Raw genomic sequence first — 22,668 nt, 5'->3', positions numbered from 1 at the left:
TTTATTATTAAAATTTACTTTATTGGTCCTATGGATTAGAAAAATCCTAAAATATATACCGAAACAAAGAAGAGATTGAAATTTTTGGGGAAACTAGATGCGGAAGAGAGAAGGATTCTTGGGATTTTTGTGGAATTTGGGCGCTAATTATGCTAATGTGATAATAACATTTTCTCTATATTTAAATTAGGATAGATATTTTAGAAATATATTTTTTTATAATTTAATTTTAAAGTTAAAAATTCAAATTCAAAATATTTATATTTATGTAATTTTAAAAGGTAATGGTAAATTGGTAACTTTTAAAATCACCACTTTAAAAGGTTGTATCCATGTACTTTCTCCTAAAGACTAAGCTAACGTTTGATTTCAAATTTCCTAAAAAAAGTTGAGTTATTTTTGTATAAAGTTTCAATATGCGTTTGATTATAAATTTTGAGAGAAATATTTGATTTTTTTTAAAAAAAATGATGTATACCTATAAATTTTAAAAATTATTAAAATGTTCGTATCTTTATATTATCAATATATTATATAATGAAATGTTTCGTGAAAAATCGTGACAAGAACATCATAAATATGAATTTGAAAAAAGCGGAAGAAACCAAAGGAAGATACTATTTATTTGTATATGAGAAGCTACTGTTACAACTTGTAATTGGAAGTAATTTCGGAGAGCAAGTTTGGATAAAAATTGTATAAAGTACATATATAATGGTATAAATTTTATACAACAAACTAGGAATAAAATTTAATACAAAACTATAAATAATGGATGTTCTTATAAAACATAAAAGTTAAGAGTGATTTTAAAAAATTCTCAAATACTAAAATGTTACCCAATTTTATTTTTTTAAAAACTTGAAAACTCGAATTAGTTGCTGAATATATTTGTCAAACAATAACAAATTATTTGGCCAAACATTTCTAAATATATTTATGGCCAAACAGACTCTAAGTTGTCTAGAAACACGAGTATTGTCCAAATTAGCCTTTTATCTTATTTTTCCCTTGTAGCCAAATATGTGTACTAAATTCGAATAAATCAATTGGCGACCACTATATAAATGGCACTGGGTTAATTGTTATTTTGTCGAATTAATTTATATAATACATATTAAATTTCAAAATTCAAATATATTTGTTAATTTTTCTTTTAAAAAAATTATAACTGACTCACAAAATCGATTCTATTTATATAATTCGACCATACTCTATTGTCTAGTCCTTCACACCTAGAATTCCACGTGAATTTAAAGATAAAATTCTGATCCACAAATTGCGGATTTGGAGTTTGGATATGGCTGTGACTTGATAACAAATCAGCATGTGCTTTCTGGTAGTGCATAGAGCTAAAGTATAAAGTTAGCTACAACAAATAAATATTAAATATACGAAGAAAGGATATAATCTAATAGACGTGCAACTTTCAACCTAAAATATAACACTACATTCTTGCAACAATTTCACTGTTAAATGATTGGAATTCATTTAAGGGAAACGTTTCCTAATTAACAAACAAATTATTTTATAGTCACGTTATCATGATTTGAATTTAAAATTTCTAATTAAATATGTATAGACGAATTATATTTCTTCACTTACAGTCCACAACTCTCCTTATAAGTTTGCGTCATATAAAAAAACAAATTGAAATCTTTATCAAAATCTTGTATCAGTGAATGCATGGGCTTTCTTATGGAAAAGAAATAGGAGAAGTAAAGCGTACGATTGAGTATGCCCGAAGTAATACTATATATCAACTTCATAGCAAAATAAACCATATATAATTGAGGACCAATTTATGAGAAGGTTTAATGTTTAATTTGCAAAATTATACTATCTTCTCGACTCTTTTACTTTGTTTTTATTATGATTTTACCTATCAAGTTTGAGCGTCCAGTATGGAGAAAATTATGTAGGGAGTGTGTCACCTTCAAATGGACTCTACAGTGTATGATTCAAGATTTAATTAGGACACTAATGAGAATTCTGAATGGTATCTTCAAGCATAATCAGAGTAATATAACTAATTAATTAAAGAACATTTTTCACATATAACAAACATAAAAATTATATTTGTATGTTATAGTTAGTTTGCATAATTCCTCTCCATAGCAAATTTAATGTTTGATATGAAACTTTTGATTTGTATAATTTGCTAGATACATCCAATTTCATATATATTGTGCAATTTTGTATAACTTTTCATTTTTTGCATTGTAATTTGTATAATAAAAATTATTTGTATAATTATAAGTGTATAAGAAGAAAATATATATATTTGTATTTGTATACACATTTTTCTCTTGCTTTATACAAACACACATATATTTTTATACCGAAATGTATAAAATGACTAATTATACACCAAAACAAATTAAAAAAATAAAATATTTATGAAAAATTACGAATAAAATAAATTATATTTATAATATCTAATTTAAATTAATAATTTACTATTTCATACCATTTTCTCAATTAAAATAAAATGCATGTGAGGAATCACATCACTCTTGTCACCTTGAGCACCACAGTCTACATATTAACCCCACTTTTGTCTTGCATTTCCGGTTAATCTTTTATTGTCTATTAATTGTTCAATCTCGTGTTCCTCGTGATTGTTTTTATCAACATATTGAATATTGATATTAGTCGATTTAAAATTTAAATCTTATGATTAGATTGTTTTTAATTTGATTTATCCGTTTGAGTCCTTTCCATTATTTATTTTTTTCATTTTTTCAAGTACACACTTAAATAGAAGTCATTTGTCATAATTTAAAATTAAAGGTGGAGATTTAAAATAGGAAAAATAACTTATATACACAACTATAAGTTTAGTATTCTCTAATTTTCCCTTCTTTTTTTAAATATTACATAATTTTCCTTTTTTTTAATTTTAGTAAAAGTTTAGAGATACATAACTTTCTCTCTCATATAACACACATTTCCCCAATATCATGCCTATTTTTTCTTCACTAAAACACTCCATCTTCTGAATCACTTTTTGAATTTTGAATTATTAATTTTAATTAAAAACGTTTCACAACATTTAATATGAAATTTTGAATTTCAAAATTCAAAAAAATTGAAATTTCTGAAAATTGGACCATTGTTCTCTGGTTCTTCTTCTTCTTCTTCTTACTCCGTCATCCGTCTACAGTTCTTCTTCTTCTTCTTAATCCATCATCTGTTCTTATTTTCTTCTTTTTTTTCTTCTAGTTCATTGCTATATTACATCACCCGTCTCTAGGTCTTCTTTTTCTTCTTACTTCATCATCCGTTCTTCTTTTTTTTTTTTTTGGTTCATTGTTCTATTACATCATATTAATGGATCCTTTTACTAATAGAAGGATTTATGATTCGGACGATGAAAATTGGAAAGAAAATAGAAAAAAAGTCTTTGCATGATCCTATGAATGTTCGGAAGGATTCAAAGAAAGATTTTGGCAAATCATCTAAATCAAAGGTTGCAAAATACACCAAAAAAAGAGAAAAGAAGCAGCAACCATTGTTGTTGAAATTAGTAAAAATTTTAGTAAAGGAATCCCATATGTATCATGAATTTTTTAAAATTGTTATCATGTATCAAACAATAAGTTTAATACATAAGTACTCAGTGTGTTATAGTGTGTTAGTCGATGCATTGATATATAAATTAGATGTGCATCATATGATTTTCTATGTATCTAGAGTTTTTAAAAATTGTTATCATGTATCAGTCAATAAGTTTAATAACTGCGCCATCAAGTGTGTTTGCTGATACATATCGACTCAGTGTGTTATAGTGTTTAGATGATGCATTGATACATGAATTTGATGTGTATCATATGTTTTTCTATGTATCACGAGTTTTTGAAAATTGTTATCATGTATCAGTCAATAAGTTTAATAACTGGATGTTCATAAAAATGTCTTCAAAATAGATGATATAATCTTGAATTTTCAAAATTTGAAATTGTTATCCAATTACGTGCTGAATTAATGCTTATTAATGAACTGTTACCGTAATTTAAGTTGATTTAGTAACAAATTTAAATGTTCCATTTTTCCCCCTTTTAATCTTAACAGTTTTAAGTTACTGTGTATCATTTACCATGTATCACAACATACTAATGTATACGCCACAATAATTTTAAGGGATTATTAGTAAATACTAAATTTATCGGGACAGAATGTAATTATTGTATTACACTATGAGATTCCTTAAATTTATACTTTAAAATAACAAACAAATCTCTCTTTTAATTTTTAATTATAACACATAGCTTCAATCTAAGTGTATTCTTAGAAAAATGAAGAGAATAAATAATGAAGAGGAAATTCATCCATCACGTACCAACTAATTTATAGGTTCAACTTTATTATTTATATTTATATTTATTTAGTGGTATTTAAATAAATATAGACGATATTTACCAAAATTGTGAATACCCTATACATACTTACACTTGTTTATTGAGTTAATGTATTATACAGTTACTCAACTTTGAATAATTCACTTACAAAGTTATTTAACTTTGAGTTGTTGACTTCGAAAGTCACTCAAAATAACTTTGTTTTATAACTCAAAAGTCACTCAACTATTAATAGTTCACTTAAAAAGTCACCCAACTAATTTAATTTAATTTTTACGTTAAATTTTATAAAATACAATTTTTCAAAATTATTTTCTTAAAAAATTAATAAGATGCTTATTTGAATTATTTTGTTGAAATATAATTTTGTTGCGTATTTTTATTACTTCTTGTCAATTCTAACCATTTTTTTAACATATTTAATTCCCGTTATAAGATTGCAAAAAACGGAAAAGGTTTTTTCTTTGGGGTTAATTGAATAATTCTGATTAATAGATAATTAAAATATATATCTTATTATTTCTTGAAAAATAGTATAAAAAATATATTTCAATAAACTTTATGAAAAAATTATTTAAATTATTTGGGTGTCTTTCTAAGTGTAATATCAATAGTTAAGTGATTTTCTAGGTGAATCAATAATTAAGTAACTTTTTAAATATAATATTAACGACTAAATGATTTGAGTTATAAAATAAAATCAAACAACTTTCTAAATAAACAATTTAAAATTGAGTACATCTCTAAGTGACTTTTCAAAAAAGGGACAATCTGAGATATCAATCCTTTGTTTACAATATAAATGAACATTAGAATTCATATAGTATCTAGTAACGGCTATTTCACTTTTGATAAGCAGCTATACAGCTCCCTTATGAAGAAGTCATTCAAGTTAACCGTGAGTCAGAAATTTTATTAAGTGTGTTTAAAAATAATAATATATTATTGTCAAAATAAAATAAAATAAAATAAAAAACTTGTGCTATTTACAGTTTGAATCTAAAACTCGAATAATTCAAATGGACACTCATTATTACTATGTCAAAGACATAACTTTTACTAAATATGTCAAATTTTAGATATATATTTTTTTCGATGAAGAGTGTCCAGTTGAAAACCCTGTTATGGCTATAGCTACGCCACTAATTCAAGTGGTCTCATACTTTAAAGTAACTACGTACATATAATATCTTTCTAGGGCATACTTAAATAATCGTCATAACATAACATATTTAGTATAGTTTTTTATTTTTATCTTTATAAGATAGAAAAATATTTATCGACAGACCTTCAACTTAATCAAAATATAATTTTAAAAAATTATGACAATAAAAAATTGTGGTAAGAATATTGAACTAATTAAGGTACATAAAGAAATCCTCATTTCGAAATCTTTATTGGAATATTTTGATAAGCGCTCTAATCTAGTTAATAAATTTAAGAGGGCAACCTTCTTTAATTCAAACATCATTTTCTTACTTTGAGTATTTTATTTTATAATTTAATAGAATTGGAGAATTAATTATTCATAGATTAGCCTTAATAGAAATATCAGACGGCATTATACATGTCAATTGTCATAAGAAATACTTCTTTTGTTTCCAGAGAAATTTAGACTTAATCAATTTTCTTATTTGATTATAACATCACCAAAATTCAAACTTATATCATCTGATAATAATTGTTTTTTGGACCAATTTACACACAAAATACATTTTTTTTTTTTTTTTTTAATCAAGTACCTATAAAAGTGGAATGTCACCTGATTATTTAATTTTGGCAATATTAAAATTTGATATTGATATTTCATAATTCTGAGTTATTTTAATTACATACGCTCCTTGATATTCAAATTCATAATAAAAGGTACAAGTAATTTCTCTTCTTCTTATTTTATTTTTCCGAACAAAACACAATTTTTTATTTTTTAGCAAAACAAATCATTTGAATTTTGAATCAACATCGATCCTCGAGTAGAATAGAATATTACTGCAAATCTATACGTAAACGACAAAATGAAATACGAAAAATTCATAAACTAGTATTATTGGGCATTACTAAACTAGATGACTACTATGTTCTCACCGGTCTAATATAATTATAGAATTTTTGAAAGGAAAATGGTATATAAAAGTAGCAGATTATTAATTTAAATTAAATGTTATAATTATGGTTTGATTTAGTTGTTTTCATAGGTAAAGTATTTTATTTTTCTTCGCCTTTCTCGCTTTTATACAAACGCAAATGTATAAAATGCGTTTGTGTTTGTATGAAGCGAGAGAAAATTGTATATATACATATATTTTCGTTTTCCTCTCTCTCCTATCCCAGATTTCGCTCGTCACTCTCCCAGATCTTGCTCGCTCACTCGCCTATCTCACTTTATACAAAAACACAAACGTATAAAATATTTTTGTGTTTGTATAAAGCGAGAGAAAATTATATACATATGTATATTTTCGTTCCCCTCTCTTCCCTCTCCCAGATTTCGCTCGCCAGTCTCCTAGATCTCGCTCGCTCACTCACCGAGAGAAAATTGTATTTACAAATACAAATGCATATATTTTCGTCATATACACTTATGATTATTCAATTGATTTTTTGTATATGTATACCAAAGTAGTTATACAGCTGCTTAGCGAAATTATACAACTACTTTCTTTTGTATATTTATAACGAAATATACATATTTATGTTTGTTATGGATCACAATTATACAAACTATAGCTATAATTAACATACAAATATAATTTTTATATTTGCTATTTGTGAAAGTCACTCGTTTTTTGAATATAATGTTAAGCCTAGAAAATAATTCAAAATCCTACCAGCATTATCCGTTCCACTAAACTCATGTATGTTAAGGTAATCCTCAAATTTACTAGTACTAAGAAATTGACATACTCTCTTATAGGTGAAAATTTACCCACATTAAATATTTATATATTAAATAAAAACATATATGATACGACATGTCTTTGCATACAATGTTATCACTAAACTGTAATTAGACATATTCTTATATTATTTTATCACTAATTAGCTATAGCATGATTCGATAAAATTAAGTGTGAATCGTTTTGTGAATTTTCTTTTTTTTTTGAAATTTGAAAGTTAAAAGTAATACGTAATTGGTATATCTTTGCAATTATCGCTAATCATTAGACCGGTCGCTCTATATCGTCTTCATCCTCAAACCATCCATTAATTTGGTAAAGTGGAATATTAGTACTTGCTAATTAACACATAGATTAATAAACACCATCATGATTCATGCCATATTTTTTCCTCCATCTTTATCGAATTTATTTTATACATTGTTTAATCATTTTTTCGTTTTTTGGTTGAATTTTTAGTTTTTTATTGCCTCTCAATTTAAAATTATCCAAATATAAGCTTTGCATTAATCTTTTAGTTAAGCATATAATTATTCTTTATTTATGATCATTAGTAACATCAGGATTATTAAATATATAATAATGAACTCTTTATATTTTTTCAACAGATATGCCTGATGATTAAGACTTTGGAGATTTAAAGTTCATAGTTTTCGAAATTCTAAACAAAACAATTTAAAGCAATTTTGCAAAGAAGTACAAATTGAAGTAGTTGTATATGCTTACTCTATGGCAAGTTTGGTAATAATTAGCAAAAGAATGCCCTATGTTATATGAAGGTTCTTCAATTATTTTTTAAATTTTTTCTTTTTTAGTTTTTATGTTATAACGGTCAAAAATCAATTTGAAATGGGCTGTAACAGCCACAAAATGTGTGCCTTTCTTCAACTTTATCTCACCTCACGCGCATATTACATTACATACAGCTCCTCCTCTCCTCTCTCTCAATCCCTTCTATTTTTATTATAACCCGAAATTAGATAATAATTCACCAAATTTATCAGTCTCTATCTTTTCATATCACTAAATTCTCTCTCCAAAATCTTCTCTCTAAAATATCGCCCTTCTTCTTCTTTACATTGCAGGCGATTTGATCGTCGGTAAGTCTACGCCATTTCCTTTTTATTAATTTTTTTGTATCGTAAATATGAATGCATATGAATCAATCGAAGGATTTCATTTTGTTATTTGAATGATTCTTTAGTATTGATTAGTCGTTTTCAATTTGACGGTGAATTTGCGTTTGTATTTTTCTCGACAATTTGATGTGAAGATTTACATTGTACATTTCATCAAACTGTTTCAGCGCATTCGGGTTGGAAGCTTCTGTTTTGCTATATCAAGTTCTTGTTCTCAGATTTGGAATCGAATTGAATCAGAGAGTCGGCAGAAACGATAGCGGGATTGAAGTATAAGGAGATCATTCTGGAAATGGAGCCATCACAGAGGAGAGGCCATGTTTCGCGGTCACCATCACAGACGCCGCGGTCTAGTGAAAAGGTGGTTAGAGATCTGCGATTGGCGGAAGGGAATATGAGTGGGAGGCATGACAAAGATAAAGGCGTCAATGTGCAGGTTATTGTGCGTTGCAGGTTAGAATTAGTGCATTTTGGAGCTTTAGTGTAGGTTTAACTTACTGAATTGAATTGATTGTATTTGATAGAATTGTTGTGAATTATGCAGGCCATTGAGTGAGGATGAGATGAGATCGAATACACCAGCAGTGATTTCCTGCAATGAGGGAAGAAGAGAAATTTCAGCTATGCAAAACATAGCTAATAAGCAGATTGACAAAACATTTGTCTTTGATAAGGTCTGAATTTCTCTTATCCTTATGGATACTATTGGTTCGATAATAAGAATATAGTGGATAGTTAAAAGAAGTAATTTGATGTAGTAACTCGGACACATTACATGTTTAGAGCAGAATGGATACAAGTATTTTAACTACTCACTCCAACTAGTTTGGAGGTTGGGGGTATTTGCTTGCTATATTGATTGAAACTGAATGCCCATAAAGGTTGTGAATCAGACATCAGGTGCACACTAACATTCTGCTGGATAATGCTGTCCAGGTCTATGGTCCTACGTCCAAACAAAAGGACTTGTATGATTCGGCAATCTGCCCTATTGTATTTGAAGTTCTAGAGGGCTATAACTGCACCGTTTTCGCTTATGGGCAGACCGGAACCGGGAAAACTTATACAATGGAGGGAGGGGGAAGAAAGAAGGTTGGTGATTCGCTGTTAGAGATGAAATTGTTAATGCTACTTTCTTCTTTATAATAATACATTACAGTTCACCCCATTCAGAATGGGGAATTTCCAAGTGATGCAGGTGTTATCCCACGAGCTATTAAGCAAATCTTTGACATATTGGAAGCTCAAAGTGCTGAATATAGCGTGAAAGTAACATTTTTGGAGCTGTATAATGAGGAAATATCTGATCTTTTAGCTCCAGAGGAATGTACAAAGTTTACAGATGACAAATCCAAGAAACCATTAGCTCTGATGGAAGATGGTAAAGGTGGAGTTTTTGTTAGAGGCCTGGAAGAGGAGTTAGTAAGCTCTGCAAATGAAATCTATAATATCTTGGAGAAAGGTTCCGCTAAAAGGCGTACAGCTGAAACTCTGCTCAACAAACAGAGCAGTCGTTCTCATTCTATATTCTCTATCACAATTCACATCAAGGAATATACTCCAGAAGGGGAAGAAATGATCAAATGTGGTAAACTGAATCTTGTAGACCTTGCGGGTTCTGAAAACATTTCACGTTCTGGTGCAAGAGAGGTGAGACATTAAAATTCTGCAATTTGTTAGCCATTGCATTAAGCAACTTTATTAGTAAGAAAAAGAAAAAAAGATAAAAGAGAACCAAACCAATGAGTGTGCAAAAGTTGCTTAGCAATGCCATAAATTTTCCTTTTTCATACCAACTTAAGAGACTTCTCAAGTTCTTTTGCCCACTTTGATTGTGTTTTTTCTGTCACATTATATTAAGCTGTAATAGATGATTGTGTTTTCTCTGTTCACATTATATTAAGCTGTACTAGATGATAGATTTTCTTTTCCAGGGCAGAGCAAGGGAAGCTGGGGAAATCAACAAGAGTTTGCTTACACTTGGTCGTGTTATAAACGCTTTAGTCGAGCACTCTGGTCATATCCCATATAGGTGCTTAAAATATCCATATTTATATAAGACAATATTATATATGTATGAAGGTTTTTACATACCATGAGAACATTTGTTGGTTTGTCAGGGAGAGCAAAATAACAAGGTTGTTGAGGGATTCATTGGGAGGGAAAACAAAGACATGCATTATTGCGACAATATCACCCTCCATTCACTCCATGGAAGAGACACTCAGCACTTTGGATTACGCTCATCGTGCCAAAAATATAAAAAATAAGCCAGAGGTTAGTTTTCTGGTCTGGTCAATCAAGCATTCTTAAAAGAATTTTAGTCCAAACGTGGTTAACTTTTTCTTTTGCTTTATTTAGATTAACCAGAAGATGATGAAATCTGCATTGATGAAGGACTTGTATTCTGAAATTGAAAGGCTGAAGCAAGGTTTAGTACTGCTTTCTTCTTCTCTTTCTGCATGAAACTCTATCTTGGATGGTAGTTCTTTAAATTATTTAAATGTTTTGATTACATAAATTTCCATTTTAATGGCAACAGAGGTGTACGCTGCAAGAGAGAAGAATGGTATCTACATACCAAGAGATAGATATCTCCAAGAGGAAGCAGAGAAAAAGGTTAGGCCCTGCTCACTGATCCATTGATTGGTTGGATTATCATGTAATCTTTTCTTATATGTGGTCAATATGTTTTTTTCTTCTCTTAGGCAATGTCTGAAAAGATAGAACGGATGGAACTTGACTCAGAATCAAAAGACAAGGTATGCTACTGATTTAATTACTCAGCTAGAATCTAATTAATCATCCAGAACTCGTAGCTCATTACGTTTTTGCCTACTGCAAACAGCAACATATGGAGCTTCAGGAACTATACAATTCTCAGCAGTTGTTGACCACTGAATTGAGTGTCAAACTTGACAAGACAGAGGTATATAGAGTTTGGACCCCTCCTAATTTCAGTAGCTATCTTTTGTTGATCATCTCATGGAGATTAACTATAATTTTGTGTCTTTCAGAAAAAGCTTCAGGAAACTCAGCATACTTTGGCTGATCTCGAAGAGAAACATAGGCTGGCAATTACAACAATTAGAGAAAAGGAATTTCTAATAACGAACCTTCTAAAGTCTGGTAAGCCACATTCTCTGTGCATTGTCAAGGTAGACTCTTTTGATTAATCATTTGCAATTGCTTTCTGCTGAAATTGCATGTTTTTCCTATGGAGTGGGTGGATAAAGCAAGGTTCAAGGCAGACTCTTTTGATTAATCATTTGCAATTTGGGAGGAATTTACTTTTTACTGGAGTGGGTGGATAAAGCAAGGTTCAAGTGTTTCTTGCAAACAATATTAGGGGTGGGGTGCAAGGTTTTAGTGATGCTTATAAATAATTTTGGGGGTAGGGATCATATTTCTCTTAAAGGAATTACCAAATATATTGGCGGAGACAGTATGAGAGTCTATGGGTTCTTTGGAGTCGTTTTACCTTTTGTAATAGTTGTATGAGATATTTAATCGGTATGTATTCCACCAGAAAAATCACTGGTTGAGCAGGCCTTTGAACTTCGAGCTGAGCTGGAACATGCTGCATCAGATGTCTCGAACTTGTTTTCAAAGATTGGTAGGTCAACGACCTGAAATCCGTAATGATTTTCTTTTTTCAAAATAAAGGCTCTTGCACCCGCTATACTGATTATGGTTGATTTCAGAGCGCAAGGACAAAATAGAACATGGAAACAAAGTTCTCATCCAAAAGTTCCAATCCCAATTAACTCAACAACTTGAAGTTCTGCATAAAAGTGTTGCTTCCTCAGCCACACAACAAGAGCAACAACTCAAACACATGGAGGAAGACATGCAGTCCTTTGTGTCTACCAAGATTGAGGTATACTTGACTTTGCAAACCTGTTAAAGAAGACACTCTACAATGTTTCTGGGAAAGACTACTTCTATATATGCTCCTACATAATTTATTGCCTTCATGATGTCATGTGCGCAAAGATTTAGGCATCCTATCCTTGACTTGTTAAATTTAGCAATTGACCCTTTGCAATATTGCCTAGACAATGATGTGTTAAATTTATCAATTGACCCTTCTAGAGAAATTTCAGAAGCGCTTCTGTACAACACATTCAAAACTATGTACTTTTAAGAGTCTTGCACTAATGTTGATCAGTAAATCAGTACGGGTTTTTTGGTGTACTTTTCAGGCTATGGAGGAGCTTCGAGGTCTCCTAGATAATTTGAAAATCAGGTTTGGTTCTGGTATCAAAACTTTAGATGGTTTGGCCGGGGAGCTCGATGGCAATGCTCACTCAACTTTTGACCGTTTAAACACTGAAGTTTCTAACCATTCATCTGCTCTCCGAGAGGTATGCTTTCTTTTATAATTCTCTGAGAAATCCCAGGTATTTTCTGCTTATCTCTATTTTTTGTTTTTGAAATGTAGTTTTTTGAGGAGATCGCCTTAGAGGCCAATACCTTGGTTAATGATCTTCAAAAGAGTCTTCACAGCCAGGAAGAAAAACTAATTGCATTTGCAGCACAACAACGTGAGGTATCAGTAGTTTCTATTTGTGAGCTCTTCCCCCTTCTCCCCTCAGTTGCCCTCTGTATATCCCTCTTTTTTCCTTCCCAAACTTGTGTGATAATGTTAGGATGCTTTTTATAGGCTCACTGCAGGACAATCACAACATCAAGGTCATTTTCTCAAATTACTGGCAACTTCTTTAAGACTTTGGATACACATGTCTCCCAATTGGGCGATATAGTTGAAGATGCACTGACTGTCAGTGACCAGAAGTTTTCTGAACTTGAAAAGAAGTTTGAGGTAATGATGTTAGCCATGAGCATCTCTCTCATTTCATGAAGGTCAATATGCTTGTTAGCCCCATTTTATATGGATATTCACATTTTACAGGAATGTGCTGCCAATGAGGAGAGGCAAATCTTGCAGAAAGTGGCAGAACTTCTTGAAGGATCAAATGCTAGGAAGAAAAAATTGGTATGGTCATTTATTAGTCATATAAATGCATCATAATTTGCTTCACCAGTTGAAGAAAGGCACTCAGTTGCGGCTAAAATTTCCATGATTTCTAAAACTAGGCAAAAGCATAGTAACTTCATTGATTGATGAATATGGCAAAAATACATGCATTTTCTTATATAGTCAAGCTTAACTTTGAAGACAACAATGATATAAATAAATGTGTGGCCTTCCTTTACCTTGCCTAGTTTATGTTTGAAATTTTTTTTCTAGCGCTAGTACTCCTTTTATAAGTGACAAGAAAAATGTATTGTGGATCTAGGAGGACAATCATTGACATTTACTTTTTCTACTTTAGGCTGTGAAAGCTTAATTGGATTTTTTACTTGGTTTTCTCTAGGTTCAAACTGCAATCAATGACCTCCGAGAAAGTGCTTACGACCGAACCAGCAAACTAAAACAAGAGATGTCAACCATGCAAGATTCAACTAATTCAGTCAAAGACGAATGGACCAATTATATGGGAAAGGCTGAATGCCATTATCTTGAGGATACTGCTTCTGTGGAAAAGGGAAAGAAAGAGATGGAGAAGGTGCTACAGAATTGGTATGTCCTCCTAGCATATCTCATATCACTTCTTCTGAAGAGAACTTGTGTGTTCTTTTCGTCTGTGAGTTTTCTTGGCCTCTCTGCTTTAAGCAGATTGCTTACTTGGATATGTACTATGCAGTCTGCAAAAGGCAAAATTGGGTGCTGAACAATGGACGAATGCTCAACGCTCTTTGATCAGTCTAGAGGAAAGAAATGTTGCGTTTATGGATAAAATTGTTAGGTTGGTTGATGCACCTGTTATTCAAGGCTTTTCTCTCATATTTCCAATATTTCACTTGTTTATTTACTGTGAGCTTGTACATCTTTTTAGTGAAGGAATGAATGCCAATGAAGCACTGCGTGCACAGTTTTCGTCTGGTGTCTCATCTACTCTTGAAGACACTGATGTTGCCAGCAAAAACCTTCTCTGTTCCGTTGACAGTACGTTATCAAGTTTTTTACACATGTATTAATGACTTTTGCTGGCTGCTTGGTATCATCCAGTTAACTAAATTAAATTCTGCAGATTCTTTACAACTTGACCGTGATGCTTGTGGGAACCTTAATTCCATGATTGTTCCTTCTTGTGGAGAGCTGAGAGAATTGAAGAGTGGACACCACCACAAGGTTGTTGAGATTACAGATCACGCAGGACAATGTCTTTCACAAGAGTACATGGTAAAGGACATCGCGTCATATGATAGAAAATCTGTATTTGTTCTGTTTAAATGACATTATTCATGTACTTGCGATGTTATATTAATGTACTTCTTTTCTCCAAATCTTTGTCACTTGTAATAGGTCGACGAACCATCTTGCTCTACACCGAAAAAGAGAGCTTTCAGTATACCAAGTGCTGGTTACATTGAAGAGCTCAAAACTCCTTCTTTCGAGGAGTTGTTGAAATCATTTTGGGATGGAAAATCACAGAAGCAAGCAAATGGAGATGTAAAACATATTGCAGATGACGCTCATTCACTGAGAGATTCAAGACTTCCTCTCACTACTATTAATTAGTACTATAGAAATTAGACACTATAGGATTATGGAAGAAAAGCTTGTACATAAGAATTCACCTACATGGACGAGTGAGGGATAGCTTAGCGGTAAGTGCCCTCCACCTCCAATTATAGTTGGGGGTTCGAGTCATCAAGGGAGCAAAGTGGAAGAAGCCATTGTTAGGCTTCTTGAGTAGGGGGAGTTTGAATGTGGGTTACCATATCCAAGAAAGAAGAAAGGAAAAAAGGAAAGAAAATCTCCATGTAATTGATGTTACTGTATCCTATTCTTTTAATTATTTGTAGTGATTGGGAAGAGTTTCATTTGTTTGACCTCTTGTAGGAAACAAAATTGGGAGATTCATGAGAATATAGTAAAATGAGTGGCTTTGAGGTGTCTCTTTTGATGCGATAAGAGTTTCTAATCTTCTTACCTGGTAAGTTTCATATATCCTGAAATAGTTTCTAATTCCAATTTAGGAATTGGCTTGGAAGGATTTTGGTCCATTTGGGAAACAAGAGGTTTGAACTTATTTAATGCCAAATGATATCTGCACACATAAAGTCACTAAAATGCACACAACTTCACCACTTAATAAAGCTAAATGAATCTGCTTATGTTACATAGCTATCTTTAAGCTTTCGTGTGAATTGATAAGTAAGTATGAGCTGATACAAACTAGTTAATCGCGTTGAAATTTTCAGTGTTCAAATTCATCTTAAGCTTGGGTATATACACTTACAGTGAAATCACATCTTCTTGCACAACCATAAAAAAAATCAGATAAGCAAAAACTATAATATTGCTTTGAAATAAGATTCTTACAAACTTAACGTCACATTGATAAATCGACCTTGACCCCAATCTTTTTGATGTCATATCTAATATTCAAAGTTTGTCTTAGATTTGGTTAGTGCCCTAGGCCTCAGGTACCAAAACAATGCTTTACCTATAACTATTCTGTTTGAACACCAAAACTCCAGTTTTTCATGTTTTAGCTCAGCATATTTTTGTCAAAGAGTAGTAGTTATTTGCCTGTAGTCTATTGAGTTGTCAAAACAATATCTTTTTCTTTTTTCTATAGAATTGTAAATACCACGTTGAAGTTGAGCTTATTGTTTATTAAGAAAAATTCAAAAACCTAAAAGCATAAAAAAGAAAAAGATCACCAAAAACAACAAAAAAAAATAACAAGGTGGAGGACGACGTGCTTACAAGTAAGGATCCCTAATGACTACTCGTTTCAATTAATTAAAGAATTCGAACCACGTCTAAAAGATTCCCTAGAATTTCTGTTCTAAAGTAAAAATTGGAACATTGATTAAATATTGAACAAATTTAATCATATGATCTGTCTCTAGCTTGCTAGGAATGTGCCTACAATTAAAATATTGTATTCACATTCATGAAAAATGAACAAATTGCAGTATCTAATTATAAAAATCCAGTCTTTAAGTGACTAAACTATAATCCAACTACTCCTTGGCTGTTTTAAAAAAAGATTCAATTAAAAGAAACTAAACAGAAATAAGACTTTGTCTAATGAATAATAAATAAAATGTTTCATTTTGGCATGCTGTTTTAGTGGGGGACACTATGGTTTTTTAAAAATATTGATTTTTCAAACAACTGATTTAACGAACTCTTCTTTATTTTTCATCAAAATTTTGTGAAATAACAGAGAAGAAGCTAAGAGAAGTACATAGTATGGTGCCCATTGACGATGGAGATTTATCTAGAGACAATTCAGTGAAATGGATTCTTGAAAATGCTGAAAAAGATAGTACGAGCGATATCCATGAGAATAGAAATGGTGCAAATGGTTTACAAGAGCTTGCAAATCAAAAATCTTTCAAGAAAAATTTCAGCATTTCAAGACGAAAAAATGGTGTTGTACCAAGAATGGGGCGGATGGAATCAGGAGCTACTAGAGGGCTAAAGAGCTTACGATTTCTTGATAGATCAACTACAGGTACTGAATTGTGTGTCCATCTCATCTAAAAAGAATAAATATTCGAGAGTAAGCATTTTTATTTACTTAATTATATGCGAGCCTGATTGTAAAGAATTCATTTTGAGGATGGAACGTCGATTGATTTGAACTTAGGATGTCTGTCTGTTTTGATACCATATTGAATTCTGTGATGGTCTCGTCTTAACTTCTATTTACTTAATTATGTATTCGATAACAGGGAAGGAAGGAGATGCTTGGCGGAGTGTGGAGAAACGATTCAATCAAAATGCAGTTAATGGGAGGATCTTCAGAGAGAAATTTGGGACCTGTATTGGTATTTTTGTCAAACTTGTATAGAAACAAGCATTTCGTATAAACTTGGTTTCATTTAGAGAAGAAAGTAGAATAACATTTTTTATGTTTTGCATAATAGGAATGGGAGAAAGCAAGGAATTTGCTGGAGAGTTATTCGATACGTTGGCTAGGCGTAGGAAGATCAACACAGAAAATGGTATAACAATAGATGAAGTGAAAGGATTTTGGGAAGACATATCAACTCAATCTCTTGATGCAAGGCTTCATATTTTCTTTGACATGTAAGAGATTAAATCAATGGGAGATGAGAACTAAAATCCGTCTTTCCGAGTGACTAATGGTGGTGAATTTTCACAGGTGTGATAAGAATGGTGATGGGAAACTATCAGAGGAAGAGGTAAAGGAGGTGAGAAAACTTTCCTTGGAAAACTTTCTTCCTTCAATTTTCGCGTATCTATCTACTTAATATGTTTTTTTTTTTCTGAAAAAGGTTCTAGTGATGAGTGCCTCGGCAAATAAATTGTCAAAATTCAAGCAACATGCACCGACATACGCAGCTTTAATCATGGAAGAGCTTGACCCTGATCATTTGGGATATATTGAGGTAAGGATGGAACTAAAAAGTTGCTGTTGTTTTACTGTGTTGTTGATTATCTTGAATCCCGAAATGGTCATGCTTTTAGTTTCCATTGCAATAATTATATTAATGGATAAACCTCCGCGTGCTTTGCCATATGAACTTATTGGAAATGAATTTATGAAAATTCTTCTAGAGAAAGAGCGTCAATGCGTGGTGTCAGACTAAAATGGATGATCCTATTGATAGTTTTCTTCTATAATTTCTCATTTTCTACTTAACAGATGTGGCAACTTGAAGCTCTACTAAGAGGGATGGTGGGTTCAGAAGAAGGGGAAAAAACCCTGAAGAGATCACAAACACTAGCGAAAACCATGATTCCGAAAGAATACAGGACTCCAGTAAGCAAATTCTTTTACAAAACATCAGAAAAAATACAAGAAAACTGGAAAAGAATATGGGTCCTAACATTGTGGTTGTGCATCAACATGATACTTTTCACTTGGAAGTTCCAACAATTTAAAAGAAAATCAGCATTTCAGATCATGGGTTATTGCGTTTGCATCGCTAAAGGTGCTGGAGAGACTCTTAAGTTCAACATGGCTCTAGTTCTTTTTCCTGTATGCAGAAGAACTCTTACTAAGCTCAGAGAAACTTTCCTTGGTTCAATATTTCCCTTTGATGATAACATCAATTTCCATAAGATAATTGCATTGGGAATTGCTGTCGCAACGTTTATTCACGCACTTTTCCATACCAGCTGCAATTTTGTGAAACTAACAACATGTCCACAGAGTAAATTTATGACATTTCTTGGAAGCAACTTCGACTACCACCAACCGAGTTACTTGGACCTGGTGGCGTCTATTCCTGGTGTAACAGGCATTCTGATGACGCTTTTCATGCTTTTCTCCTTCACATTGGCTACACATTCGTTCAGAAGGAACGTCATCAAATTGCCATGGCCGTTCCATCATTTAGCAGGATTTAACGCGTTTTGGTATGCACATCATCTTCTGGTCCTCGTCTACATCCTCTTGGTCCTCCATGGCTACTTCATATACCTTACAAAAGAATGGTACAAAAAGACGGTATGTATTTTCACTTGGATTTTGAAAACCTTTCGACGTTTCCTAACTTTGCAGTCGAGAGAAGAAATCCAACGACTGCATAACTTGAAAAATGCACATATATCAATTATGTTGTTTCGATATGATTAAGGGCGTTTAGTTTGTTGACATTTAAGATCAATTTAATCAATCAAACTAGTGATGATGATTGAGCAATCAGAAATATCTTTGTTATGCAGACATGGATGTATCTTGCAGTTCCGGTACTTGCATATGCTACGGAAAGAACTCTCATCGTCTACGAACACAGCTACAATGTCAATATCATAAAGGTTTTAGCTTCAAACAAGCTTTATGTCAATTGAAAAATCTCTCTGCATTTAGCTTTTGACTTGATGCTAAAATACCGCAGGCCGTCACATATACAGGGAATGTACTAGCATTATACATGAGTAAACCTCCAGGATTCAAGTACAAGAGTGGAATGTACCTTTTTGTTAAATGTCCTGATATTTCAACCTTCGAATGGTAAATGAAGAAAGCTCAAACTATTACAATGATCATTTACAGATCTGAACGTCTATTTGCGCTAAGGAACTTTATTAATTTTTACAGGCATCCATTCTCAATCACTTCAGCACCAGACGACAACTATCTAAGTGTTCATATACGTACATTGGGAGACTGGACTACAGAGCTAAAAACCAGATTTGAGAAGGTGATAAATTTGTTAAAATTCGTGTTTCTAGATCACTTACATTTTCTATTCGACGAGTTCTAGAAGTCAGATGCGTTAAAACTAACAAAAAATTCGATAAATTGGTGATCCATTCATATCACTAATCTTTTGAAACTCTATATAATTCAGGTAGCCAACAAACTGAGCTCTACTAAGACTCCCCTTCTTTCTTCTACTTAATTTTTCTGATTTTTAATAAGCTCTCCTTTAGCAGGCTTGTGAGCCTGATCAAGTAGCACAATCAAGGAAGGGAAGTCTTGTTAGAATGGAAACTAAAGCATATTCAGATGTTGAACAGGCTCAATCCGAGTACGTTTCCATGTTGTTCCATGTTTACTGATTTTCATGTTCATGAACCATAGAAGAACTTATATTTACTCTTTATATTTTCGTTGCAGATTTCCGAAGATCATGATCAAAGGACCTTATGGAGCACCAGCTCAAAACTACAAGAAATATGACATCCTTCTACTAATTGGCTTGGGAATAGGAGCAACACCATTTATCAGCATTTTAAAGGACCTTCTTAACAATGAATCTCAATCTGTAAGTACCTAATCTCAAATGCTAACGATTTAAATTATATACACTGATAGACTTTAACCTAATAGTTACCTGATATAAAAATTCTTCTATATTATCAGTGAAAATAAAAACATAACAAAATCTAATAACTGCAGAATGGTGAATCATCAAGTAATAGGAGAGGACCTGACAGAGCATATTTCTATTGGGTGACAAGAGAACAAGGATCATTTGATTGGTTCAAGGGTGTTATGGATGATATTGCTGAATATGACCATAATGTGAGTTTGATTAAATTTCAATTTAACATTAACTTAAAAACATATATAAATATATTATAACTTGTATATATTATACAGGAAATGATGGAAATGCACAATTATTTGACTAGTGTTTATGAAGAAGGAGATGCTAGATCCGCACTTATTGCAATGGTGCAATCACTACAACATGCTAAAAATGGAGTTGATGTTGTCTCTGATAGTCGGGTATATATATATTCTATTTTTCGCGATTTTATGAATTTTTACACACAAGTTTACAAACGTCAATATATATAACTTTTTAACACTTTCATCGTAACAGATAAGAACACATTTTGCAAGACCAAATTGGAGAAAAGTATTCTCTAGGTTGGCAGCAGCCCATCCATCTTCTCGAATTGGTAAGCCTTAATAATTAATAATAAACGAATGTGTCAATTTTAACTAGTTTTTGGAGTTAAGTTACGCTCAATTATCATATATTTTTATAATAAATAAATGATATATCAATTGCAGGGGTATTTTACTGCGGAAGTCCTACTCTTACAAAACCACTTAGAAGGCTGTGTCAAGAATTTAGTTTAAATTCATCCACTCGTTTCAATTTCCACAAAGAAAATTTCTAGATATACATATAATATATATAGAGAGAGGGGTTTCACTTATTGAGGCTTCACTGAGTTGTGAATTCTAATAATTTCTTGTATAAAATGTTGCAATTCTACTGAAATATATATGTTGCTTGATATATATAAGGAGTATGTACTAAGAGAAATTTTTGGAATTGTTTGCAACTACTCTCCTTTTGAACAACAGTTATATTATATTATATCATATTATATTATATTATACTATGTCTTCATCATCTATAAATTAATCGATTTCACTCTCAAAATTTAACTTATATATGCGGATTAGACTCCAAAGTTTTTAGATGTACTTGGCTCATTGGAGAAAATATTATCCAAGGGAGTGATCTTTCTGATGTTTGATTTATAAAGAAAAAATATTATCAAAGACATTTCGATATACTGTAATAGAAAAATATTTCTATAGATAATATTTTTTTTCACTTGATCATCTTTACTATATTTATAATACAACTTTAATATATATTACAAAGAACAATTTATAAAAGCACATATAAATTTTATTGATGAATAATACATTTATCACACATTTTAATATGATGTGTCAATTCTTTATCAAACAAGCATAATATTTATTTAAACATTAAAATACAAATATATTGCATACATTATTCACTTTTAATACATATTACAGATTTATCATAATATTATTATATATAATAATAAATTAAAAGATATATCACTAAAATCAATAATTATTTATTACTCTTTCTGGTAATTTTTTTCTCCCTAGATATAATCTAGAAAGATGGTAAAACTTTGGACCTAGGCCCATAAGACAAACTATGTGGGGAAATAAATGGGAAATGTAATATTTGGACAAAAACACGGCCTAAAAGTCAAAATTGGCTTAAACTTGATTTAGCGATAAATAAATCAATTTAGTGCCAGGCAGATAAAAATTTATTCTTATATGTATTTCAATATTTATATTGAATTATACTAATTTATCATGTAAAATTTTAAACTAAGATAAACACATATTAATCAACTACGTTGTAGATTAATATATAAAGACGTATTTCATGAATTTATTGGATTGGAACAAAAGATTGAATGCGATAAGTTATTATTGGGCCATACTTTCAAGCGAATTACTTTGTAAATTTTTTAGGAATCACTAGCATAAAGAGCAAATTATATTTTATCTCCACACTTATTTAATTTAGTTATAAAAATTCTCTTAAATTCTTGTTATTTGGATATATTTCATTCTTCCGTACATCACATTTGATACATTATTCAACTAGCTTGTTAAGTTTAAAAAGGAAATTAAATAATTATAAAATTAAATGTCAGTTCTCCAAATCATACAAATTTAATTGATGTCAATCTCTTCCAAACAACATCTCCAAACAGTTCAAATTTCAAATTGTCTTCTTTCAAATCTCATCCAAATCGTAATAGATTTAAAAAGAAAAGGACAATTTAATATGATTATGTGTCAATATAAAAAAAACTATGAATATGATATACACTTTTTTATTTATAAAACAGTATTATAGATACTTAACAACATTTGATGTATCGCAATATCTGATACATAATTATGTTATATAGTTAACAAAGTTATGTGTCATATACATAAATATTAATATGATACAAAC

The 22,668-nt window shown here is 31.2% G+C and overlaps 2 protein-coding genes across 2 annotated transcripts; both read left to right on the top strand.

The window, feature by feature from the left end:
• Window positions 1–8,186: 8,186 nt before the first annotated feature.
• On the top strand, window positions 8,187–15,379 carry LOC107023363 (kinesin-like protein KIN-5D). Its single transcript, XM_015224039.2, has 23 exons — window positions 8,187–8,358; window positions 8,565–8,850; window positions 8,942–9,071; window positions 9,334–9,489; window positions 9,571–10,047; window positions 10,332–10,429; window positions 10,518–10,674; window positions 10,759–10,828; window positions 10,940–11,016; window positions 11,106–11,159; window positions 11,246–11,326; window positions 11,415–11,526; window positions 11,927–12,013; window positions 12,102–12,277; window positions 12,603–12,764; window positions 12,842–12,949; window positions 13,064–13,222; window positions 13,313–13,396; window positions 13,779–13,984; window positions 14,109–14,210; window positions 14,301–14,410; window positions 14,496–14,647; window positions 14,771–15,379. Exons 2-23 carry the CDS (start codon window positions 8,690–8,692, stop codon window positions 14,984–14,986), a joined length of 3,135 nt encoding a protein of 1,044 aa, XP_015079525.1. The 5' UTR covers window positions 8,187–8,358; window positions 8,565–8,689; the 3' UTR covers window positions 14,987–15,379.
• On the top strand, window positions 15,317–21,216 carry LOC107023364 (putative respiratory burst oxidase homolog protein H). Its single transcript, XM_015224040.2, has 16 exons — window positions 15,317–15,404; window positions 16,650–16,940; window positions 17,161–17,256; window positions 17,356–17,518; window positions 17,595–17,643; window positions 17,728–17,841; window positions 18,099–18,905; window positions 19,124–19,216; window positions 19,297–19,412; window positions 19,500–19,602; window positions 19,838–19,932; window positions 20,022–20,169; window positions 20,304–20,429; window positions 20,508–20,636; window positions 20,734–20,812; window positions 20,928–21,216. Exons 2-16 carry the CDS (start codon window positions 16,676–16,678, stop codon window positions 21,035–21,037), a joined length of 2,493 nt encoding a protein of 830 aa, XP_015079526.1. The 5' UTR covers window positions 15,317–15,404; window positions 16,650–16,675; the 3' UTR covers window positions 21,038–21,216.
• Window positions 21,217–22,668: the final 1,452 nt, after the last annotated feature.

The sequence above is a fragment of the Solanum pennellii genome, chromosome 6 (assembly GCF_001406875.1).
Source record: "Solanum pennellii chromosome 6, SPENNV200".
NCBI lineage: Eukaryota > Viridiplantae > Streptophyta > Magnoliopsida > Solanales > Solanaceae > Solanum > Solanum pennellii.
This window is presented reverse-complemented; position numbering and strand designations above follow the sequence as displayed.